Source organism: Rosa chinensis, chromosome 5, assembly GCF_002994745.2.
Source record: "Rosa chinensis cultivar Old Blush chromosome 5, RchiOBHm-V2, whole genome shotgun sequence".
NCBI lineage: Eukaryota > Viridiplantae > Streptophyta > Magnoliopsida > Rosales > Rosaceae > Rosa > Rosa chinensis.
This window is the reverse complement of record NC_037092.1, coordinates 31412908-31439845: the sequence shown is the minus strand read 5'-3', so window position 1 is coordinate 31439845 and position 26938 is coordinate 31412908. Positions and strand designations below refer to the sequence as shown.

At 37.3% G+C, this 26938-nt stretch overlaps 1 protein-coding gene across 1 annotated transcript; it reads right to left on the bottom strand.

The window, feature by feature from the left end:
* Positions 1–2962: 2962 nt before the first annotated feature.
* LOC112168274 (putative anthocyanidin reductase) lies at positions 2963–21918 on the bottom strand. Its single transcript, XM_024305394.2, has 6 exons — positions 21588–21918; positions 5288–5455; positions 4944–5161; positions 4698–4857; positions 3882–4092; positions 2963–3304 (listed from the first exon to the last, which is right to left on the bottom strand). The coding sequence occupies exons 1-6, from the start codon at positions 21730–21732 to the stop codon at positions 3130–3132; spliced, it is 1077 nt and encodes a 358-aa protein (XP_024161162.1). The 5' UTR covers positions 21733–21918; the 3' UTR covers positions 2963–3129.
* Positions 21919–26938: the final 5020 nt, after the last annotated feature.

Below are 26938 nucleotides of genomic sequence, written 5' to 3'. Positions count from 1 at the left end.
CAAAATATTAACAATAAAATATTATGAATACTTGTTACTTTTAAAAATATTATAATAAATATATAATATTTTATTAATATTTTTTTTTTTTTTGAATCAAAGAAATGACTTTCATATCATAGTGCCCTTAACTGGGCGTAGTACAATCAAAAGCAAGTGTATCCAGAATGCATTCTGGAGCACTATCAACCAGACCAAATTAGGCCGGTCTTCATAAGCTACAGTGGCTAGTCTGTGAGCCACTTTGTTACATGATCTAGGAGCATAAGAAATTGATACAGTTGGCATAGTACTTAACCATACTTTGATGTCATCGATCAGCCCTCCTTCAATCATTAATGTATGGTTTGAATTCTGGATATCCATTGTAGCCTCTAAGCAGTCAGTTTCCAAGACTACATTGTGAATCTGTAGATGTTGCAATAGCTTTAGACCCTCCCTTAGTGCCAGCAGTTCAACTTGCTTTGCTGTTGCTGCATGCGAGACTTGCAGCGCAAAAGCTGCCTTAAAGCGCCCAGCATCATCTCGGAGAACTCCTCCCAAGCCCCCAATTGTCTTATTAGGTAAGAAACTTCCATCCACATTGAGTTTCCACATACCTTGGGGTGCAGGGAGCCATGTTTGTTTCTGTCGGGCCTGTTTTGACCTCAAATCGATGCTCCTAGCACTCTTGAATTCTTCTAGCCAAGTCATCGAGCTCAAGAGAATGTCATTTGCAGTTTGACAAGAGTCATTCCACAACTTATTATTTCTGTTCTTCCAGAGCGCCCATAGCACCATGAGAAGACGTTCAAATTGTTCATGTTGAAGGTGTAATGCATGATCAAGCATCCATTCCTTAAAATGGATAGATGGAAGCAAACTTCCCTCCAAGTTGAAAGGAGCCCCACATAAAATATCTTTAGCAACTGGGCAATGGCAGAAGACATGAGCGTTGTCTTCAAAGGGGAACTGACATAAAACGCACTTTAGTTCTCCTGTATACCCTTTAGTACTGAGTTTGGCCCTTGTAGGCAATAAGTTATGGCAAGCCCGCCATAAGTAGATTTGCACTTTTCCAGGAACCCTACTTCTCCATAAACGCCTCCACAGCTCCTTGTAAGGATCCCCAGCTGAGGTGGACACCAAGACATTGTCAAGTACTCTAGCTCTAGCTACCCAGTATGCTGATTTAATCGAGTACATACCCCTCTTCTCTGGTTCCCAACAAACAATGTCACGTAGAATACGGTGACTGAGCGGGATACATAGAATCCTTGAAGCCACCTCAGGATGAAATGTATTCTGAATGAGTGCAGTTTTCCATTGTCTTGTTTCAGCTTCGATAAGGTCTGAAACATGCAATACATTACATTATGTAGGCTTTTGAATCAGATATTTATGACAATTGGGCACCCAATTATCTTGCCAAATATGAACCTGCCTTCCATCCCCAATGCGCCATTTAACCCCCGCATGAAGAGTGGACCTGCCTTGTATTATACTCCTCCATGAGAATGAGGGAGAGTCCCCTAGCTCAGCCTCCCAAAAGGAACAGTTTGGGAAATACCTTGCCTTGTACAACTTTGCAATCAATGAGTCCGGATTTGTAATTAGCCTCCAACCCTGTTTAGCAAGCATGGCTAAATTGTAAGCATATATATTCTTAAACCCCATGCCCCCTTCCTGCTTGGTAAGGCAAAGTCGTTCCCAACTGCGCCAATGAATCCTCTTCCTGTCATCCGTGTCACCCCAAAAGAAAGAGGCACATAATTGATGTATGTCATCACATAAACCCTTTGGCAGTAAATAGCAATTCATGGCATAGAGAGGCATAGTTTGCGCTACTGCCTTAATCAAGATTTCTTTACCAGCAGAGCTGAGAATTTTAGCTTTCCAACTTACAAGCTTCTTAGTGAGTCGCTCTTTGAGGTAAGCAAAAATAGCCGTCTTGGACTTTCCAATTCTCATAGGTAGGCCAAGGTACCTATCATGCTCTTTCACACATTTCACTCCCAAAAGTGCAGCTAGTGCCACTTGAGTATCCAGTGCAACATTATTACTAAAAACAACACTACTTTTCTCAAAATTGACTTTTTGACCTGAGGCTTTCTCATACGTGTTGAGGATTTCCTTGAAGTGTGAGCATTCCTCCCTCGTGGCCGTGCCAAATAAAATATTGTCATCCGCAAAGAGAAGGTGATGCAATGTAGGAGCCCGTGGACACATAGTAATTCCCTAAATGACATTGTTGCTGACTGCTTTAGAGATTAATGCAGATAAACCCTCACTGCACAGAATGAATAGATACGGTGATAGCGGGTCTCCCTGTCTTATACCTCGAGAGGGGATAATTTGCGGAGTTGGCTCTCCATGCACTAAAATGGAGTACGTTACAGAAGTGACACAAAGCATAACAGTATCAATCCATTGTTGAGCAAAGCCCAATTTTTTGAGAATAGCTGATAAGAAATTCCATTCTAACCTGTCATAAGCCTTACTGATATCTAACTTCAGGGAGAAAAAGCCTGTTTCCTGCAGTCGTAATTTGTGCATAAAATGGGCGGCCTTCGTAGCAACTAGCGTATTGTCCGAGATGAGTCTACCCGGAACATACGCACTCTGCAAAGGGGAGATAATATCCGAGAGTACCAACTTTAGCCTATTAGCCACCACCTTTGAGCTAACTCTGCAAATCACATTACAGAGTGCAATTGGCCGAAACTGGGTTGCATTCTTAGGGTCCTTCACCTTTGGTATTAAACACAGATGCGTAAAGTTGGATTCAGGCCACATCTCTCCTTATTCCAACAAGGCTCTAACTGCAGTACACACATCATTGCTGACAATATTCCAATATTTCTGAAAGAAGAATGGGGTCATACCTTCAGGGCTGGGGCTTTTAGACGGATTTTGGCCTTCATGAAGTATCATAATAAAAATTTAATAATATTATTAAAATTTAAAAATATTCGTTATTACAAACAGATTGGATTAGTTGATCGAGTATCTGTTAATATGGTGGATACAGATTTATATTGATATTTCAACAATCCGCCGGGTTAACGAATTAGGTCGGATTGAAATTTATTATTACTAAACGGATTAAGATTTAGGTTGATCCGCTTCAAATCCGGTCTATTTACAGATCTAGTTACAATTTCCAGTACGAGGTAGAAGGCCAAAATCCAGACAAGAAGAAACTGACTGGTGAATAATATCTTCTACACCATGCTTGTAATTAAAACCCAAATCACTTAGCTTCTTTGAAGATATCTCAGAGGGTGCTGGATTATTCTGTTCTTCCTCCACCACAACCCTGCATCTGAATTTTTAAGTATATCAACATCTAAGTCATATAGAGCTAGGGTTACTCGAAAACTTTTATGTGTATATATATATATATATATATATATATATATATATATATACAGATCCTATCCAGAGCGAGGCATCGCTTTGAAATTTCAGAGCGAGGTTAGGGTTTAGGGTCACTTTTCGGTCGCATATCCACATCTCAACCGTTCAGTTTCTAGGTACCAATGTATAGATCATCTCTGCAAAATTTCAGCCAAATTGATGGTCGTTAAGGCATTGATAACTGCCTTAAAGCTAGTACGGTTCAGGTTAGACAGATTCAGTTCGTCCATTTGTTTAAGCGAGTTAGATACCTTAAACACCATCAATTTCGTTGAAATTTTGCAGAGATGATCTATACATTAGTACCTAGAAACTGAACGGTTGAGATGTGGATATGTGACCGAAAAGTGACCCTAAACCCTAACCTCGCTCTGAAATTTCAAAGCGATGCCTCGCTCTGGATAGGATCTGTATATATATATATATATATATATATATATATATATATATATATATATATATAACAGACAATATATAACTACCTCTGTGAATTTGAGGAAGGAAATGCCTGAGCTAGATAAAGAACCAACTCAGACATTGGAATACTTTTGGCAGCACATATATATCTTCCTTCTGCTGCATTATTCTCCATTAAAAAAATGTGGGCATTGCATATGTCCTCAATGTGAACTAATACAATTGATCCCATTCTTGCATTTACAGCAGTTAATATCCCATAGAGCTCAGAGTCACCTACGTACATAAATCAAAGTTAGATAATATCAGCATGTATATATTCATAGTTCTTATTTTATTGTTAATGAGCATGTTTCCCTATTTTCTGACCACGTTTGGTTTACGAAAAGTAAGCATCAGCATCAGGAAATGAAACTTGTTCCTTTCCTGCATTTGGGATGCAAAAGGAAATGAAATCATTTCCTGAATGGAGGGAAAATAAGGTGGAAAGTGGTTCATTCCAAACCCCAAAGGAATCACTTTCCCTCCTTCTTTCCTTACATTTATTACTCACAACATATTATTTTATTACATTATTCACAAACTTTTTAACAATTTTCTTGATAACTTTTCTTACGTTACCAAACATCAGAATGGAAAGTTGTTGGGAAATATCATTTCCCTTCCCATAGGAAAGACATGAATTAATTTCCTTTCCGTGAACCAAACGAGGCCTCTGTGTAACTGCCATCAAATTGTACCGGCCTCACGTTTGTGATCGTCTGGTTTGTACTATGTAAAGCTGTGAAATCATCATATCTCACTCTACTATTTGTAATGGATTACGCATTATTTGGTCATTTTAAGAAAGGAGAGTTGAGCTTTTCATGGTCAGGAACTACCTGTCAATGGTGACAAAAGAACTCGAATGCTTGATGGAACATTGGAAGTAAGAAATGGTCCTCCAACATTACATGTTATTACTGAAACAAGCTTAACCCCATTCTCACTTGCAAATCTAAATGCTGCTTCCTCTGTGAGGATCTTTGAAAGAGCATAAACCTGTCAAAGAAAAAAGTTTCTCATGTTTGTAGATTTACATAAGTTAATCAAACTATAAAGAGGCAGAAGAAATAAGAATATATTACCCATCCACTTGCTTTCTCATCCCAGACACGATCAACTGGAGTTTTGCAAGATTCGTCAACAACAGAGATTGGATTTCCACTGCTATCTTTGGCAGTCATAGTACTGATAGAAGAGGTAAGCACAACCCTATTCACGGTACCCGATTTCACACAGGATTTGAGGAGGTCCAAGGTTCCTTTGATTGCAGGGTCGATGATATTTGATTGAACATAAGCCTCTTAGAGGTACAAATATAAATTGAGAGGAAAATTAGTATTATGCTTAACCAAGTTATATAAGTGCAGGATCATCATGTGCTATTTTTTTGTAGTAAAAAGGTAGCAGATGAAGTATTTATATATACCAATGTTCTCTTCCACAGGAATACTGAATTGCATTGATGCTGCAACGTGAAACACGCCATCGCATCCCTTAACAGCCTCGTCGAAGCTTCCTTCTTCTTGCAAATCAGCTCGGAATAATCTCAACCGGTCAGTGCCGGCCCACAATGATAGAAGGTGCAAACACTTGGCTGTGATTTTAGGTTGTAACTGATCATTAAGCATTTATAACATACAGATTAGGGATGGCAATGGGGCGGGTTGGGGATGGGGATCATATTCCCCCGGGGTCATTTTCTACCCACATCCCCGCCCAAATTCCTAATAAAAATATATTGGGTATTCCCCATTCCCATCCCCATCCCCATCCCCATTGGAGACTAAGCCTCCAAACCGACCCCAAATCTCCAATAAGAATTTAATAAATAAAATAATTTTTTCTCATATTGCCTTTTTTAAAATCAAAATCTACAACAAATAAATTTAAAATATGATTAAATTCATAAATCATAATTCAGTGAGTGCAAAAGTCAAAACATCATTAAAATAAAAGTGTAGACATTAAAGTAAAGTATTAAATGTATATATTTGTGATTTATATTATAAAATAAAAAATAAAAATATATATAAGTTAAATATATGTATATATTATTGGGGCGGGTTTGGGAATGAGGATCACAATACCATCCCGGCCCCATCCCCAATCTTAGATAGCGGGGATTGGAGATCCCCATCCTCATTCCCCTTTTGTCCTGAATTCTCCCCCCATTAGGGGCGGGTATCCAATGGAGCTCCGCCCCGCTGGGGATTTTTGTCATCCCTAATACAGATCGATTATTATTTCAAAAAAAAAAAAAACAGATTATATAACAAAAAAGATCAAACCTGTAGAATAGAGGGTAATCGGTATATTGGCATGGAGTCGAAATTGGTTATGAACTGGCTTATATCTCCTCCTAAATAATTTAAATATACAATTGAAACTGGCAGGTCATGTTTTATTTTGGCAAAAAACTAAAACTGGTCATTAACTATTGCATGAACAAGTCTCTGCCGTCAACAAAGAAAATCGATTCTCGTCCTGCGGCATGCCCTCCTGGAGTCGTCGTCTGACGGGTTATAGTGGATCTAATGTCCGGTTGTGGATGCCCCTTGAATAATCTCAATCAGAGGGAAGGCTGCATCGTGTTGGTGATGTTGTCTAGATCGCGGGGCGGCTCCGTCCGTTTGGAGTGTAGATGGTGGGACGGCGGCTGGTGGTTGTTGATCTCCCCAAGATTGGAATGCAGACGGTGGGAAGGGAGGTTGACTGGTGGTGACGAGTCAGTGGCGGCGAGGAGAGGATCTAAAGTGCTGAGATTGGATCAGCTTGTTCCGATCTCGTTTGGGCGTGCTTGGATCTGGTTTGGAGCCATTGTGTGGAAAGGGGTGGAGAGGGTTGGGAGGGGAGGTGATTCTTGCCAGCGTGATGGGGATGAAAGATGAACGATGGGACGGTCGGCGCCTGCACGGTGCGACGGGTATGTCACCAGTGGTGGGATGACAGGGGCTAGACTAACGAGGTGGTGGCATGGTGACACGGGCAGCCTGTGCTCTAGGCTTGGGCTGGGAGGTTTTTCTCTTTGGGCCTGGATTGGGCCCAGGTCTCAAACTTTGTTTTTACATTTCTTTTTGTTTTTTTGTTTTCAGTTTAGTTGGGTTTGGCTGTACTAAAAAAAAAAAGTTTAGTTGATGTTTGGGCCTGGGTTACGTTTAGGTCCGTTTTGTGTTAGGTTTTAGCTATGGGTTAGTTCCTGTTTACCCAGAAATCACATGTATTTTGCCCACTTGCACCAACAAGTTTGTATTGTGCCCATTTACTCAAATCTTAGAGGAAAAGACCTATAGGGGTAGTCTTTTCTAAACTAGTGCCTAATATGTCCTATGCTGACTTCTGGGTTAACCTTTGCTTTTTCTTAGGAAAACTTGTTCAAACTGTTAAAAAAAAAACAAAACTAGCCTTCAACATGCCCAAGTTTTTCACCTAACGGCTCCCTGCCTAGCGGTTACTTTAACAGGCGGAATTACTGCTGCTTGTTTCTATCTTAACCTGGAGCAATTTTTTCTAAGAAACAGAAAGTTCAAGCCTAAAAATAGTACAGGAAAAGAGGCAGAAACAGATATAAACATTTTTAAACATCAAATTAAAATAAAATGACAAGGTGGATGAGCAATCTGAAATTATTTATTCAAATATAATTATAGACTAAAATTCAGAGCCTCATTCTCAGGTAAATAGCTAAAAAGCTGTTTAGCTATCCATAAGACTAGTTACTTACTTGTAATGAAAGCACACTACTTCACACTAGATAGGAAGGAAAGAGCACCCTTGCTACTCTGGCTTTCCTACTTCTTAAGTGAATATGATTCTTCTCAATTTTCTGATCTAGAACTGATATGGAAATTTTCGAATGCCTTACAATCGAAGCTAAAGCTCCTTATATAGGGAGCGGAACTCAAACTAGAATTCAAAACATAAAAATGTTCAGAAGGACTCCGTGATTTCCTGCTTTCCTGAGTGCTCTTGCTGGTGGAGGTTGTACAGGTAAAAGCAGATTCCTTTAGGTGAAATATTTTTCACCTTTTTTTTTTCTGAAAAGCAAAAGTAACTTTTGGGAAAGATCCAAAAGTACTTTCGGTGCTTTCGACACCTGCTGCTTCACATGTTCTCGTCTGTTTCTGAATTATGACCAAGGACAAACGAGTCGTTATCTGCCTTGGCCATACGAGCAGTTGTTGCATTGTCTTCGACATCTGTATCAACAAACATCTTGTAGTGGTTGTCTGTTTCAAGCTTTTCAACCCACTGTAAGCATGCCAGTGTCGAGTCTATCTCCTTTCTTGTAAGAGATAGGAAATTGTCACTGCTGACTGAGTCAGAATGATCGTAAGCAGTGATAATTGTTTTTTCTCCTACTGATAGGAGTATTTTAATGCGATGTTTTAATAATTATTTCCTCATATTTTACTTAGTTATTTCCTTAAATAAATAAATTTTAATTTAGTTTTTATTTTCTCTGTACATTGGAATAAATGGAGAAGAAATGAGCTGAAATGAATACAGATGGCAAAAAGAAAGGAGTCCTGATGGCACTAGGAAACCACATGGCTTGAAGATGACGTGGGAGATATTATGGGAGATTAAATCTGATTTTTGCATGGGAAATGATGGAGATAATGTGAAAATCAAGGAGATTACGTTGAGAAAATCTTGGGAAAGTTTCATGGGATTGTGCAACAAGAAAAGGCTCAAAACAAGTCCAGATTCATTCCTTAATTCCCTCAAGATATGTTGGCTGAAATTAGATAATAAAATCTGCAATTTTAATGTGAAAATCAAGAGAAAATCAAGGGGAGGATGTTAAGGATAAAGCCGTGAAGAGATTTAAGGGAGAAAATGTCCAAAATGCATCCAGATACATTGTCTAGGTTCATGCCTAGATATTTGGCCGAAAATTGTGAATAAAATCAGATTAAATCATGGGAAAATTAGCAACAAAATATTAGGGATTGATTTTGGAGCTTTTTGATTGGTTGAGTGACATGGCAAAGCTGATGTGGCGCTACGTGATTGGTCGAAGCTGTGTGGTGCAACCAGAAAATACTTTGGAAATTAAATTCATGAAGCCTTGCCTTCCCCTATATATAGCCTCCTCTCTAGAAACCACAACACAACACACCTCTCTCCATTAGAAAATAAACATTAGAAAAATTCTCTCCATTCTCTAGTCTTCAGAAGCTCTGCGTCTCAACCAAGGAGGAGAAGAAGTCATGCAATACATCAAGATCCTATCCGCCATCCACCCTTGTGTCATCCCTAGAAGATTGCTTGCTTTCAAGGATTTTCAAGGTATTTTTCATACTTTCTTTTGTTTTCCTTTGTTTGATTCGTAGAGTTATGAATTCTAGTTAACATGACGTTAAGGGCAAAGTTTAAAGCCCGTTTATATGTTTTGAAATAAAGTTGTGATTTCTATATGTTGATTTATATGTTGCTTATGTGAGATTGCTTGATTGATTTTGTTTTACAGAAAACTTTTATATGTATGTGTTCTTTGGTGGCCAACTTAGGATATATGCATGTAATTGGAGCTAGATTTAAGTAGTAAAGGCTTTGGACAAAAGTAGAAATCAATTAAGGAGGATGGCAAATAGGTGAACTTATTCATAACTAGGTTGTGCACTTTGGTTGACATCATTTCTCTATGCTTCATGCATTGAATGTGTTCTTGATCAGCTAGCTTTCTAGACTATGATTGCATGTTCAATAGGATTAATTTAGGTGCTTTCACTTGGATCAATTATTGAAGGAAAGTAAAAAATGGGAAATCGTTTGCTTTCTAACGTTTCACATGGTCAACTTCTTTCTTATGACATAGATAATCAACTATAGGAATTGTGATTGGATTTCTTGCATATGATTGTGGTTTTGATCTTTGTTACTTGCGTTCCACCATTGTGTATGTGTTTTTATATTTTCTTTCTTTTAATTTTCAAAACTCTAATTCTTAAATCCCCCTTTTATTTAGTTATTTGTATATATTTTGTAAATATTATACTTTGCATTTATTTCAATTCTTTATTTGTTTTACAATGACATGTGTGCCCTCAATCCCTGGTTAGAACGATCCCTATTTACCGTATACTAACGATGACATTTTCAGGGTTAAATTATACGCTTGCTTTTAGCGTATCACCTACTGCCAGGAAAGTATTCTTGGTATCTTCAGAGATGATCTTCTTGATATATTCAAGAGACATGGCCTTCATCCTTGGAATGCTTGAATTAGGCTGGCCATTGTATCCAACACAGGTGGGCTGAAGATATATTCTTTGAATAATTCTCACATAATGATATGGAGAAATGTATTCAACTTCACCATTTGTCTTCTTTATCCATTCTGGTGGAGTAGATCTGAATTTCAGTCTCAGCATACAGTCATTTTTTCTGATATTTTTGACTGTGTTGACAATAATAGGGGGTAGTCCCTTGAGATCATCATTTGTTTTGGTCCATAGATTATGGACAAAACCATTTTCAACAAGCCAGAGCTTGTGTTCTTGAGGATGTTCACTATGAACATTGACTAAATATCTTCCAACATAAAGTCCTGCAATAATGAAGAGAGTTGGAGGAATACATGCCTCAAAATTATGACTTCCTATCAGATTATGGAACTCGAACCAGTCTGATTCTGTTAATGCCATGATAGGAACTCTAGCACTTTCTGGATCTTCAAGAAAATGAATTTTTTTATTTCTATCAGCACTCTGCTGTGTATGAACTTCTTCAAACTGTGGCCTGCCATTTTCATGGAGCTCTTCTGCTAAAGTAAACAGAGCTGGGAACATTATGCCACTGTTTCTTTCTTGAAAGGCAAATAAGATGTTATCTAAGATTGCCTTCTGGTGGTAAGCAAGTCTCCTGCCAGTTCTGAACACAGGAGTGTCAAACACTTGAAGTTCATAGTTAAAAACATTTATGACTCCAGTTGGAGTAGGTTTGCTTTTTGGCAAAGCAACAGCCGTCAACGGTCTTGGTGAGCCTTTACCGTCTGCCGTTTGAGACAGGCTAGCCAATCCTTTACCCTGCGATTGATCAGTTGTGGCTAGTCCTTTTGGACCTAGCAGGAATCTTTTGAGGATTTTTTCTTTAGGATCCTCAGTGGTTTCATGTTCTTTCCCAGTTCTTCTACTTCTGGGGTTACGACCTTCGTCGTCATCTTTTCGGCTGAACATTGCCATTTCCCTGGTTAGGGCGTCTGGAAGATAGTTCTTGTTTCCTGCAATCAACTCAACAATATAATCATATTGGTTAAGAAATAATTGCCAGTTGGCTAATCTTCCTCTATCAGCAGCTTTATCAAGTTTAAAATTTTTGAAATTCTTTACTCTAGCACAATCGGTGCGGACAGTAAAAGGTTTTCCAAGAAAAGCTGGAGAATTAAAAATTGTTTTCTTGACAGCCAAAATTCTTTTTCCCCTGTGGGATAATTCAGTTCTGCAGGGCTAAACTTGCCACTATAAAATTTACAGATCTTTTCAATGTTAGTTCCAGACGTTTTTGCCAGAACAACACCGGACCAGTAATTATCACTCTCATCTGTCTGGAGGATAATTTCATCATTTTCCTCTGGTTGTTGTAGAGGAGGGAGATTTTTGCAGAGATTTTTTATCTGCTTCACAATTTTTACATCATCTTCTATGAAGTTCCATTTTCTTTTGGAACTAGTTTTAGGAGATAACATTGCTGTTAGTCCTGAGATTTTGGGAATGAAATCTCTCCCATAATTTATGACTCCTAAGAATCTCTCTAGACTCTTAGCATCAGGAATTATATCTAGGAACTTCCAGATCTTCTCAAGGATGTGAGGTTGGAGTTTTATTACTCCACTCTTGATGTTTATTCCTAGGAAGTCAACTTCATCGAGGATAAAGAATATTTTCTTTTCGCCTAGGATAATTCCATGCTGAACTATCAACTTTACAACCTCGTGGAGGTGTTTCATGTGTTCTTCTCTGTTTTTGGAGAAGACAAGTATGTCATCAATATAGACAACACAGAATTCAGCCACATGTTTGAAGATGTTGTCCATCTTTCTTTGGAAGATTGAGGGGGCTTGTTTTAGACCAAAAGACATTACTAACCATTCGTAATGACCTTGTGGTGTTCCAAATGCAGTGAGAGGAACACTCTCAGGATGTATTTTGACTTGCCAAAAACCCGACTTTGCATCTAATTTTGAAAAAACTTTAGCTCCTCTGAGCTGATTGATCAATACTCTTACTTGAGCAATTTGATAACCGTCTTTGACAGTCTTTTTGTTGACGTCTCTGTAGTCAATCACCATTCTAGCTTTTCCTCTGAGGTTTTCTGCATGATGTCTCACATAGAATGCTGGAGCATGATGAGGGCTAGTGGAGGGTTGAATTAATCTCTTGTTCAGGAGATCTTCAATATCTTTTCTGAATTCTTTTTGGTCTTCCTCTTTGTATTGAGGAATGGCCTTGACATGACAGATAGCATTCATATCATGTAATCGTAATTCATAGACCACTGGATCTTTTTCCCAGAACTTCTGAGGGTCTACATCGATATTCTGCTCGAGTAGTTTCTTGATTTTATCAAGAGTGGGAATTTTCTGAGACTCAAGCTTATTCTGAAAGTGCTTGAGGTTATGCTAGTGAATGAAACTAGCTTCTTCATCTGTGCTAGTTGTTTCTTCTTCTTCATCTTCAGAAGATGATTCTTCAACAAGTAGTTCTTCTTGTTGTTTGATTTGGAGGATGGTTTCAAATTTGGGTTTGTAGGGGCTACGATCACCACTATTCTGTTGCGATCTCTGATATTGTGTAGTAAAATTTGGACCTACTACACTTTTGGCTTGAGTAAGCCTGTCCGCCCAGAACACCCGTTCTCCTTTTCTGAAGCCTATCGCTTCTTCATCCTGGATGAATCTTTGGTTGAGAATAAAATCATTTCCCAACAAGAAATCTGATCTTTGGCCTTCAGATTGCCAAACATTATGGATGAGAAATGTTCCTCCACCAATGGTGATGTGAACATTTTTTGCTACTTTGTTCATTGTAAGATGGCTTCCATCAAACGTAACACCAGTAGCTGTTCTTTTCTTATCTTCTTTCCAGAGTTCTTCTGGAATTGTAAATCTCTTTGCAATTGTAAATCCTGATCCATTGTCTACAAAGGCATGTGGATGATATTTTTTATGGTTAGGGAATTTGAGTCCAATCTCTATGTAGTTGTTGTATCTACTAGTAGAGACGACTTTCGATTGTTGTAGCTCATTTTCTTGAGCTTGTTCCTGAGGTATGAATGGTTTATATTCTTCTGGAACATGTTCTGGTATTTCAACCAGTTCAATAGTTACATCAAGTTTTTCTTCCTCGATTTTTTCTTCCTTTATTTTTGGGGAGAATGGTTCCATAATTTCGTGGAACTGAGTTTCTAATTCTTTCTCTTTTTTCTCAGAGAAATATTCTTCATATTCTTGTTCTACCAATTGGCTGACAAGGCCATTCTTGGTCTTTCTTCTTGCTTCAGCTATGAAACATTCTTTGTGATAAGTCTTTTTAGACCTTTCACAGAAAATAGGAAGTCCATTTGAAGTCCATTCCTTTCATGACATAAACAGTAGTCACAAACGAATGTACCAAGGTTCACCTGATAAGAAGACGTGATTGCCTCTGTCTTACTTTCTTCCCAGTTTTTAACGTGTAGAACGTTCATTTGTCTAGATTCCAAGTACTCTACTTCAGAATCTATTTCAGAATCAGATGATTCTTCTTCAGACCAGGCAGAGTAAACTGACCTGTCATCATCTTCATCATCAGAATAGACTATTTCGTAGCCTTTCATGTTTGTTGTTTCTACTATAGGCTCATATTCTTCAAATAGAGCTATAGTAGACCTTTTACCCTTTTCCGGGCATTCATTGGCATAGTGCCCTTCAGCTTTACATAACCAACATCTGCAAGCTTTCTTGCTTGGTTGAGTATTCTGATGGTTGACTCTGTTATTCTTCTTTTTCTTGAAGAATTTCTTTTTAGGATCTTCATCATGTTGTTTCTTGTAATTGGAACTCTTTTTGAATTTCCAATCTTTTTTCTTATTACTCCTTTTGAATTTTTTCGAGTAATATTTTTCTTTTCTTTTTCTGTGGAACTTGGATTCATGACATCCCCCGTTGGTTGGCATATCCAGTATTCCATAGCAAAAATTTTCAACTCCTTTGAGTTGTTTCTTGGCCATCTTAGCTCTAAGATTGGCTTTGCATTGTTCTTTCAGTAATTGCCGGATTCTGTCGGCAATTCCTCCAACTGAAAATCTTTCAATTGGTTTTTCAGCTATGCTTTCTCTCACAGCTATTCTCCATGGTTCAGGGAGTTTCCTGTGCAGCAGGTTGACTAGATCAGTATTTTCTAGTTCACCAATTGTACAGTAATATTCTTGAAATTCATTCAAGTATTCTTCAAAATATCTCATGTCACAAATTTTGAGAGCATAGATATTTGATTTGGCCGTTTCTTTAGCCTTCTCACTTAGATTTGAGAGATCTCCACAGAACTGATCATATAGGGGTACTGCAAAATCATACGAAGATTTTGAATTTTTGATTTCTTCAAGCCAGTCTTTCCCTCTAGCAGTCTCTTTGACAGAGAAATAATACTTTTTTGCTACTCCAGTGAGAGTAGTTTCATAATACACCTGAAGATCTGGTGCTTCAAATTTTCCAAGGGTTAGAGCAGAAGCCATCATCAGGCTATCAACCCATTGGTCAAGAGTTTTTCTCTTGTCTAGAGCTTTGTCTAGATTTAGCCAAATACCATGAGTAGAAATTGGTATTCTGGGTATATTGTCCTCTGGGACAAATCTTGGAGAATTTCTTTCTCCATTCTTGCCCGTGGGGGCTTTTTGTGTAGGGAGTTTTATTTTTCCCTTTTCTCTTATGATGACTGTTTTGGAGTTTTCTCCTTTTTCCATTTCAATATCCTGATAGGGAAGGAGTTTTCTTTCCTTTCATGTTTTGAAATTTTTCATTTCTTCGATTAGTTTTTCTAATCGTTCAGGATCTTCGCAGGATTCTGCTTCATCATAGAGATCATAAAGCTTTTGTGCTCTAAGCATATTTACTGGTCTGTTCAGATCAGCTTCTAATTCTTCTTCAGTGATGGATTTTGATGGTTCTTCAGAGTTTTTAGTACCACTAACACTAGCTTCTCTAGTGCTATAGCTTCTTCTGAGAAGATTTTTGTTTATCCTGATATTTTCATGACAGATGTCACTTTTTCTGTGATCGTCAAATTTTAGACTGATATCTCCAGTCTTTCTGCTTTCATAAATTGCTCTTTTGGCATTTTCTGCTGGTTTTTTCGGACCAGACAATTTCCATTCAATAGGAAAAGTTACTTCATTCCAAGTAACCTTGTGAATCTGTTGTGAATGGTTTTTCTGGCTGGTGAGGAAACCAGCAGTAAGACCTGGGATATTTGATATCCTGGTTTTAGGTTCTATTGTGGTACTCATCAATTTATAGTATATTCTGTATACTATAGCCAGTTCTTGCATATATTTTTTCATGGATATGTCATCTGTCTTGACTCTCAGTCTTAGACAGTGAGTTGCATCTTTTAAGCTGGTTGAGAAATTTGGAAAGCACTTGAAATAAGCCACTTGATTGCATAAAGATGCTTCAAGGGTTCCCAACAAACTAGCTTGAAAATCTGTTAGTTTATTATCTTGGAGGACACATAGAACTGAACAGTTTATACCTTCTCGGGCAAGAAGTTTTATGTCTACTTGGACTGCTCCAATATGCATAAATTGATAATTTTTTGTTCTTGCTCGGGCCACTTCTACAGGAGTGAACATCAATAGATCGGTTTCTCCTGTTGTGGAGGGGGTTGTAAATTCCAGTAATTTGAAGTGATGGCTATCCATCAGATCAAACGTTCCCCTTTTGTAGATTTGTTTGAAATCTAACTTTGGAATTGAGGAGTTTTTTACCTCATGTTCGATTTCATTGTATTCAAATTCTTCAGCATTTAGGAGTTGTACTCCTTTCTTTTTCTCGAAGATGCTCATCATTTTGACATCTCTTGTATCTTTCGGGTTTTCATACCGAATACTAGTATGACTAGTAGATGGTTCCAGAAAAATCATGTTAGGAACAAGATTCTTATCTGGTTTTTCTAATGGTTTAAATCCATTAGCTTTCTTTGTTTTTACTGTACGCATTTTCTTGTCCTTCAGTATATTTTTCATAGAATCCAGCGTTTTTTGCTGTTCATTGATTTTTCTACTAACACTTGTTAGCTTTTCTTCTTCCGTTTTTGGAAGTTCCTTGATATAATCTATTTTGTTTTCCAATTTTTCTAATTGGTAGATTATAGCAGGTAGTTTTTCTAGATGATCTTGGCATCTAGATAATTCCTTCAGTAGGATCTGATGTTTCTCATCAGAGGATTTCAGTAGAGAATTCAACTTCTCTAATATTAAATCAGACATTGTCCCCGTTGGGGGATTCCCCTTTTGAGCTATTTTACAAGCTCTGATACCAGTGAGGTGCGGATCTAACCAATGCTCAAATAATCAAGAGGTTTTTGTTCCTCTATAAGCATATACAAGAGATTCTCAATATCTTGCTCAACTTTATACATTCTTATCTGGGTATGGAATATGATATCCCAGTAGCCAGGAGTTTCTTTTGTAAGACTGTTTCTAAAGTCTTTCTACTTTCTCAACTTTTCTCTTTCTTTCTTCAATTCCTTGCTAGTATTTTTACAGATAACATTTGACTCAAGTCTGTCAACAATCGAAATTATGAATAGTAAACTTTTACTGCTTACCTTTGAATATAGAGGATGAATTATAGCTGCAAATATAGTTTAGACAAATAAATTCAAGATGAGCCCACCACGCTTTATCAAAAAATAATAAAAATGTAATAAGAAAGAAAAAGATGATGGGGAGAGGTATTAGTGGGATGAATAGTGAGTGGTTTTGAAAAGTAGGGAGAAAAGGTGGAAAGTTTTGTGTGAGTGTGAATAAAAATAAGTTGGTGGGGTGTATGAGAAGTATATTGCTAGACTTGGGGTGTATGAGAATTTTCTCTTTAGCTATTGGTTCGGACGCACTGCAAGTTGTGGCAGAGACAATCTTCTCTTTGGCTGTCTAGTGGGTAGTTCCTGTTCTAGAGTTGGGTCAGCAGCGATGGCGAAAATGTCTGGCTGTGGCATAGACAATCATCCTTGGCCTTCTAGTGGGTCGTTCCTGTCTGGTTTCGGATCAGAGGCGATGGCGATTTGGAGCAGTAGTGGATTGACGGTGTTGACATTAGGGTGGTGACGGTGTTGGGTTTACTTTAGTCCCAGGTCTGACGGTTTAGCTATTCAATTTGGTTGGGTTTGAAGTCACAACGAGTGTAGGCTTGGTCGATCGAAGGCAGGCCGGGTGGACTCTGGTTGGCAAGTTAGTGTTGACAAAGTTGAGTGTCAAAGATTCACTGCTTCTGCGCATGTTGTCCTTGTCATTTAGTTGTTGTGCAAGTTTTCTTTTTAGTTGGAGCCTCTTTGGCTCCTTCAGTCAGTCATTTTAGATTTCCAGTGTGAAGTCTAGTGGTCATTTCTGTGTAAGAGATGTTGCCCAAAATCATTGTAATCAGTTCATTATTAATGAAGTTTCTTCTTGATAAAAAAAAAAAAAAAAAAAAAAAACTATTGCATGAACAAGATCAGTACGTATGACTCTAGGTCGGTGGGGCTTCGGTTTGTGCTAATCATGAGGCTTGTTGTTTTTGTTATCCTGTCGAGTTTGATGTCTACTATTCTGAAGACATCTTTCCGTACCGTTAAAGTTTATTGAATAAAATCAATTTTTTTTCTTTGATCAAAGAAATGCCAATACTATTGATTGATTTAATTTAAACAACCGTAGCACTCTTCCGGTTCTTTGCTCTTATCCCAAGTACCATTGTTATGCGAATAACACGAATAGCTCAATCAACACGCTTCTCTATTCATCAAACCTTAGTACACAATATCAGATTAAACTGGAGAGGATTGTATGCATCGACAGTGCACTTGCACTGTCGATTATTTTAATCTCTAAAAAAATAACAGTCACTCATCTAATCCACTCCTTTATATATTTTAATATCAAAAAAATTACATCCATTCATATACTCATGCACTGACGGTGCATGGAATAGACTCGCCAGATTAAACTACAAAAAGTTAGAATCCAAACCATTTAACAGATCTTCAACATTAAGAACTCGATTCAATGCACTGTGATGAAAACTAGACAACACGTCAAAATCTATCACTTTGAGTTCTGAATATAAAAAACAACGTGGGGTGGTTTCAGCATCCAAAATTAATTACTAATAATTTCAGGCATCACCTGCCCCACTCATTTCAGCTCCATCATATATAAATGTAAACAAATGATGATGACTACTACACATCAAAAATAAATGGTGACAAAAACCCTGACTCTGCTCGATTTAAATAACAAAAACAAAACTAGAAATTAGTGATACAAATAAAATCGGAGTAGAACTATGAATCGTTTCGGAAACGGAAAAGGAAGATTAGAAATTGGTAAGTGTGAGAGAAATGTGAGGAGACTCACGATTGAGTAATGGGAGAGGGAAATGTGGAAGATGAAGATGAAGAAAAGCGCGAGAGATTATGAAGCTGATTCTGTGAGTGTGTCTATGCATCGGAAATTGAATGATTGCGTGTGAGAATAGAGAGAAGAGGAAGGTAGTTGGAAAAATGGTTGATTGCAATACTATCGATTGATTTCAAGTGGTTGAGCTTGCAACATAGTATTAAGAGAGGTCAAGCTACGGTATGTTAACATTTCGCATACATCAATTATTTTTACCCATCTAAGGACTCATGTTATCACTTTGAGAACTAATATTACTATTTTCATGACTCATATGGTAAACTAAGAAAATTTACCACTTTAAGGACTCATGTTACCACTCTGATGACTAATATTACTATTTTGAGGACTCATGTAGTAACTAAGAAAATTTACCACTTTAAGGATTTGAGAACTAATATTACTATTTTGATGACTCATTTTACCACTTTTAAGGTAATTGTATGCATGTCATACATTAACACATCATAGAATTTTCCGTATTAAGTGATGATATTATTCCAGGGTTCCGGGTACCTCAATAATATTTTAAGCTAGTTGTATAATACTTGCAGTGGGCCATTAACAAGTAATTGATGAGGTCTCAGGCGTAGGTAGTATAGAAAGTCAATTCTCAAATACCTAGATATCCGAAAAGAAACCCAGACCCAATCAAAAGGCACGTTTTACAGAAATATAAACTTCTTTAAGTCCCAGACCTGATACCCACCAACATGTTCCCTAGATCCCAGAAATAAATGCAGACTTCAAAACCAAAAACCATTATAAGGGAATCTTACCGCCAAAACGACAAATTACTTCATGATAGAAGCATGAACCTATTGAAAATAAAATAAAAGGAGGCTCTAATGTTTATCTAGCTGAGATTCACACAAGAGATAACGGTATAATAGAAACTTGGATTCATGGGCTAAGATTTGAAGAAATTGATCTTGATGGAGAGTAATTGTCCCCTTTCAGTATCTCGCTCTTTTCTTTAGGGTTTAGTTTTTTTTTTTTTATCAAATAAGAACTTTATTAATAATGAACTGCTTACAACGAGTTTTAGGCGACATCTCTAACCCAAAAATGGCCTCTAGACTTCACACTGGAACTCTATAATGACTGACTCTAAACTACAATGAGGCTCTTTTCTTTAGGGTTTAGTTGATTTTTTTCTTTCTTCCATTATAAATTAGTTATACTATAGAGTGTGTTTGGATCAGGGAAAAAAAAGATAGAATTTAATTGAAAATAAGAATTTCATAATTCCTAGAAGCCAATTTCCTCATTTGGCATTTTTGGATTGGAAATTTTAAATTTCTCTGTGGAAAAAAATGAAGGAATTCATTTTTCAATTCCCCACTTAAATTTCCACCAAAATAGGTGTTATTTACGAATTCCTTTGCAGTATTCAATTTTTATTTTCAAAACAAGACTTTTTTCTATTTGAGTTTTTTATTTGTTTTAAATTTTCTTAATTTATTACACATTCTAAATCCTAAATAGATATAACCAAACAATAAAAATTGCAATTACTAAATTTTTTAATTGATGGAGTTATAGATTCCATCATTTATACAAATTTCACAATTTTCTCATTCAAACTCACCCATATAGGTATTACCAATAGTTGAGAAAAGAACCCAAAAACAAAACAAAAAAAACTTGCGGAGGAGAATAATTGAGGGGGAAAAACAGTCATCAATCAATCAAGAGTAGGGCAGTCAATTCCGACACGACCCGATAACACGACTCGAAACTCGTACTAAATAAAGCGGATTGAACTAGCACGATTAAAAAGCAGGTCGGCCGTGGGTCAACCTGCCATGACCCATTTAATAAATGGGTCGGCCACGAGTCAACTCGCCAACATGAAGTGAACCCGTATAACTCATTATGCTATAGTTCTTATTGAAATTTTGGACGTGAAGAGTATTTGATCATAGGATTAGACAATTTGAAATATTTTTCTTTGTAATTATTGGATTTAATTATTTATGAATATATAATTATTTATATTCTTCGTCTTATAGAGTTTTTAGTGAATTTAATTAATAAAAATGGGTCGCATTGTTAACCCTTAAATATGTTATTGTGTCTAACACGACACGACACATTTGTTAAATGAGTTAAACGGGTTAGAAACTGGTAACCCATTTAATAAATAGGTTGAGTTTGGGTTTAAATTTTTGACACGATTATTAAATGTGTTGGGTTTGAGTTTGAGTTTGTATCTTGCGACACCACAAATATCTTGACCCGACACAAATCCAACCCGATACGACCCATTGACAGCCCTAATTCAAGAGTTGGGCTATAAAACAGAATCTCATAAAATTGGTCAATGTCAAACATGTTACTTTAATTGGGAAACTATGAATTAGAATAGGTAATCATTTTCCATTCTTAAATAGATAATTCTTCTATCATTACACTTAAGGAGTTGAGGTTCGCAAAAAGATACATGTACTAGATACGATACTGGAAAGTCATTAACTCATTATGCAATTCAAATAAATACTTCATTAATTTTTTTTAAAACACTCAAAGTTCCTCCGTATCTAAAACATATCGGACTGCAACAAAAATAAAAAAAGATATATTGGAAAGTGGCCGGAAGTCATCTAATACGTTTCCGTACACTATCCACACACGGATACAACATTCTTAAATGTCTGGATCATCCGTGCCATTATACACAAAGTTCAGGCATGTTAGTAAAGTTCAGAACTATGATCACACCATCAACTAATACACATGCATATACATATATAATTGACTTGTATTGTAGCATTGGGTAGTTCCATGACTACTGTGCGCGCAAAGAATTGATGATTCAAGTTTGAATCAAAACACTTCACCAACCTCAGAAAGCTGGTTCTAATCGAAGTCCTTCTATATTTCTCTTTGCACCACTTAATTCGATGAGTTCATTGGTGTTCATACTATGATTTCTTTTTTTTCTTTTTCTTTTTCTTTTTTCCCGACTGATCGAAATAGAAGAAAATTAATTTTTCTTTTTTCCTGACTGATCGAAATAGAAGAAAACTAAAACTTGAAAATCAAATTTAAACAAAGAAAATTTAAGTGAGAGCTGAACTGAGTACCAGGATCTCGGACTGTGGCATGAACCGTGTGGCCTCTTTCAAGAAGAGTCTTCACCAACCAAGACCCGATATAACCAGTGGCTCCGGTGACACAGTAAACTGCCGGAGCTCCATTTCTATTGCCCTCAGATTCTAAACCCTCCATTTCTTCAATTCACTTTCTGCTCTCAAAAACAAAACCAGTGTGGTCTATCTTAGAGGGACCTTGATATCAGTTTAGTCTATGAAAGACGCTTATATAATCAGGGTGGTGGACTGGTGGGTTTATGAATAGCACAGTGAAAATAATACTCATTTGCCTTTTTTTCTTTTCGTGGTCTGATTCATCTGCAATAAAACTAGTATACTAAGAAGCTACTAGAAAAATAAGCATGTGAGTCTAATAAATTTAGGTTTTGAAATAAAATCTAGTGACATCAATTAAAGGGTAAAAAAGTATGATGATACATAGTTGCTAAGTGTTAGACTCATCCCTAGTGGCTAGTCATTTCGATCAGTTGTACACACGTACTTGTGCACGCATCATTCATATATGAAGGGAAAATAGGGGCGAAAGATTGTTCATAATTTGCTCTTTTTTCCATATTTGCTTAGACATCTACCTAACGTTTCCACTAGGGTTTTCTCAACCAAAAAAACGTTTCCACTAGGGTAATAATGAAGATCTAGACAGATATGCATGACGTTTCAAATTGTAAATTTTGGGTCCATTTTCAAGTATCAATCTAAAGACAGTGCTTATGATCTAGTCATTTCGACTCACTATAAGTCTATAACAATGACAATTTACATAATTTTTGTAGTTCGGAAGACAATAGTGAATTGGGGTTTGGAAGGCAGGAAGAGGAACAAAAAAGGCAATACATTGCACCATAAATCTTGACGTGGTTGTTAAATAGACCCATAGTAATCGTGTTTTCCTATTCAAGTATTAAAACCTGGCTCACTCTCTTTGTTAGCGTGAGTCGTGGCATAACATTAGGAATGTAATTCATGGCAAAACATTAGGAATGTAATATATTGTAGTTATACCGTAGTTAGTACTTACCTATTCTATGTGTGGTAGAGAATAGAGATGTAAGTCAGTTGTATTCCTATAATCTTCTTTATATACCTCCACTGTGAGCTGCATGTAGTATCAGACAATTCATTCTCTCAATCTCATTATATTTGACTTGGTATCAGCGCAAAGATCTGAAAATGACTTTGTCACTTTTTTCCTTTTAGGCTTTTCTCAATCCGAGGAAGACAGTTGATTTAGAACCCAGTTTTTGGGCTAGTCGCTAAACGACGTCGTTCACTACTTGAGCGGACGTCTTCTTTTTTCGATCGGCTTCGTCTTTAGCCAAAGACCGCCGTCCTCATCTTTGTGTTTGCTTCGCATCGCTCCCAGGCAGTTCCATCCTCAGCTAACCGTCATGCAACATCACCAATCCCGACGCCAATCAGATTCTGATAGGAATCCGTGCATCCTGACCCAAATTTCCCGAAATTGCTTTTCCTGGCTCTGAGTTTGATTTCCACGAAGCATTGCCTAGGTTCTCAACCAAATTCCTCTTGATTCCGCTACGTATTATTGGTCTGTTGTTTTTCGATGAGTGATAATAGAGAAAGTCAGGTTTCCAAGATCAATGAGGTCCCGAAGGTTGAGGTCTATGTTAAGAGCTCAGAAGGTAGTTCTTTCGGGGGTACCAAACTCAATGGTACCAATTTCCGAACATGGAAGAGGGTTATGTCAGTGTATCTCCATGTGACTGGAACAATCAAGGCTCCTAGTGAAGATGATGTGGAGGCCTATGCTAAGTGGGAAGATGATGATGGATTTGTAATGGTAATGCTATTCAAAGCGATGACTGATGATGTGCTACAGATGGTGGAGGATTGTGAAACTGCTAAGGCAATATGGAAGACGTTGGGAGACCTCTATACAAATGATTCTGATTTTATACAGGTTCATGAATTGATGTACAAAGCTGCAGGAATGCAACGGAATGGGCAACCAGTGTTAGTGTTTTTTACCAAGCTGAAGAATGTATGGGCTGAAATTGATTAGAATTGTCCTTGCAAGATCAAGAATCAAGAAGATATTGCATGGTACCAGAAAGAGAAGGAGCTTGAGCGAGTTCATGCATTCTTGAGAGGACTTGATGCAAAACATAACTGTGCCAAAGGAAAATTACTCAGAATGCCAGACCATCCTAGCTTGACCACAGCTTTTACATACATTCGTAAGGATGAGTCTCAGCAGGACAGTCTTCAACAGGCATAAGTTGAAGTGTCTAGCCTAGCCATTCAAGCAAAATCACCAGCACCTTTTCTCCAGAAGCAGAGTGCAGTCTCACTTCGTCAGCAAGGACCTCCACCAGGGTTGCCAATCTCCCTCATCCGCAATGTTTACTGGAATGATGTTGGGCATGTTCGAGAGACTTGTTGGAAACTGAACCCGCACCTTAAACCTAAAAGGCAAGGTTAATGTCCTAAGGCGAAAGCAGCTGCTGTTCAATTAGTTCAAGAACCAGAATTCAATGAAGTGGCTGGACAGGGTCATCATACAGCAGGCGGGACTACTCCTACAGCCTCTATAGCTAGTCATGGTAAGATTGGTATGGCTTTAAAGGTTTCTAACTTTGTTGGTTCTGATACTTGGATTATTGATTTTGGTGCATCTAATCATATAACTTATGATAAATCTTATTTTACTTAATTGTCTTCCCCATCAATGTCTTATGTTACGAATGCCAATGGTGAAGCTTTTCCTGTGTTAGGGACAAGGTCAGTCCGTATTACCCCAACCTTACAACTCCATAACATTTTATATGTGCCTGACTTATATCATCACTTGATATCTGTCCCATAGTTGAATACTGATTCTCAATGCTCTGTAACCTTTTATCTCATGTATGTGATTTTTCAGGAACTTCTCACCAGGGAGATAATTGGACGGGAGTATCTGAGAGGCAAATTGTTCCATCTGGATCAGACATACACAAGGGAGAAACCAGGAGCACAGTTCTGCACAACTTTGACTTCGAATTCTAACAAGCTAAGTGGGATTTGGTTGTGGCATCGCCGATGAGGGCATCCATCTTTTAGTCTTATGAAATATTCCATGCCTATTTTATTTATTAGTGTGAATGAGTCTGTTTTGCGTTGTGAAATATGTGTCTTAGCCAAGAGCCATCGTGCTACTTATTCTCCTAATATTTCTAAAAAAAGGGTTATTCCTTTTGAGTTAATTCATTATGATGTTTGGGGACCTTCTAGAGAGCTTACTGTATCGGGTATGAGGTATTTTGTGTTGTTCATTGATGATTGTACGAGATTGTCATGGGTTGTTCTAGGCCTCATCAACGGGCCGGGCCAGGCCGAGTCCGGCCCATTGGTAGCGGGCTTGGACCGGGTCGGGTAGGGCCTTACTCCATTTTTAAATAGTAGCGGGCCGGGCCGGGGCCGGGCTTTATTGTAAATTGAAGAATCCAAGCCCATTCATGTAATGCGGGCCTCACGGGCTTTTTTGGGCAGGGCCAGGCTAAGCCTTGAGGGCTTTTTCGGGGCGGGCCTTACGGGCTTTATTTACAAATAAATCTTTAAAGATAATATTTTTTATAAACTTATATTTATATATCATACATTCCAAAGAGAAACCTCTATCAACTTAAATAAAATGGGAAAACCGACCGTTGGATGAGATTATTATAATAAATTATGAGTGTGGTAAAAAATTTAGCCAATTTCACCATATTTTCGAATCCCATTGAATTGGTCAATCGTCGTCACTTGTATGTTTTCTTAGTTGACCGATGGCATGACGACCGCGAAACGTGTTTATTTTTTCAAATCATGTCTGTAAATATTCCATCGATGGATGTGCGTGGACATAAGATAAAAATTTCAATTTTAATTGCAAAGATGTTGGCCTATATCAATTTGCCTCATAAAGTCGTATGACTTATATATTGCATTTAAATTGTTGAGGTTGCTAAAGCAACCATGAAGTGGAAAATGAATTTAGAGAAATCAACCGCTCGATTGAGAGATTGTAATGTTTTATGGTGATTGTAAAAAATTCAGCTAATTTGATTCTAGTTTAGAATTCGATCAATTAGGTCAAATTTAGTTACTCTTATAAACCTATATCTATACATCATACACTCCAAAGAGCAACCCCTATCAATTCAAAGAAAATGGAAAAATGGACCGTTGGATGAGATTATTACAATAAATTATGAGTCTGGTAAAAAATTTAGCCAATTTCACCATATTTTCGAATCAGAACGAATTGGTCAACCGCCGTAACTTGTATGTTTTCTTGGTTGACCGATGGCATGACGACTGCGAAACATGCTTATTTTTTCACATCATGTCTGTAAATATTTCATCGATGGATGTGTGTGGACATAAGATAAAAATTTCAATTTTAATTACAAAGATGTTGGCCTATATTAATTTGCCTCCTAAAGTTGTATGACTTGTATATTGCATTTAAATTGTTGAGGTTCATTCTAAAGCAACCATGAAGTGGAAAATGAATTTAGAGAAATCAACCGCTCGATTGAGAGATTGTATTGTTTTATGGTGATTGTAAAAAATTCAGCTAATTTGATTCTCGTTTCGAATTCGATCAACTAGATCAAATTTAGTTACTCTTATAAACCTATATCTATACATCATACACTTCAAAGAGCAATCCCTATCAATTCACATTATTACAATAAATTATGAGTATGGTAAAAAATTTAGCCAATTTCACCATATTTTCAATCCAATCGAATTGGTCAACCGTCGTCACTTGTATGTCTTCTTAGTTGACCGATGGCATGACGACCGCGAAACGTGCTTATTTTTTCACATCACGTGTGTAAATATTCCATCAATGGATGTGTGTGGACATAAGATAAAAAATAAAAAAAATTAATTACAAACACATTGGCCTATACCAATTTTCCTCCTAAATTTGTATGACTTATACATTGCATTTAACTTGTTGAGGTTCATTCTAAAGCAACCATGAAGTGGAAAATGAATTCGGAGAAACCAACCGCTCGATGGAGAGATTGTAATGTTTTATGGTGGTTGTAGAAAATTCAGCCAATTTGGTTCTCGTTTCGAATTCGATCAACTAGGTCAAACTTAGTTAGTCTTATAAACCTATATTTATATCATACACTCCAAAGAGCAACCCCTATCAATTCAAAGAAAATGGAAAAACCGACCGTTGGATGAGTTTATTACAATAAATTATGAGTGTAGTAAAAAATTTAGCCAATTTCACCATATTTTCGAATCCGATTGAATTGGTCAACCGATATGTAGAATATATATATATGCACTAATGCACATATTCTATACAG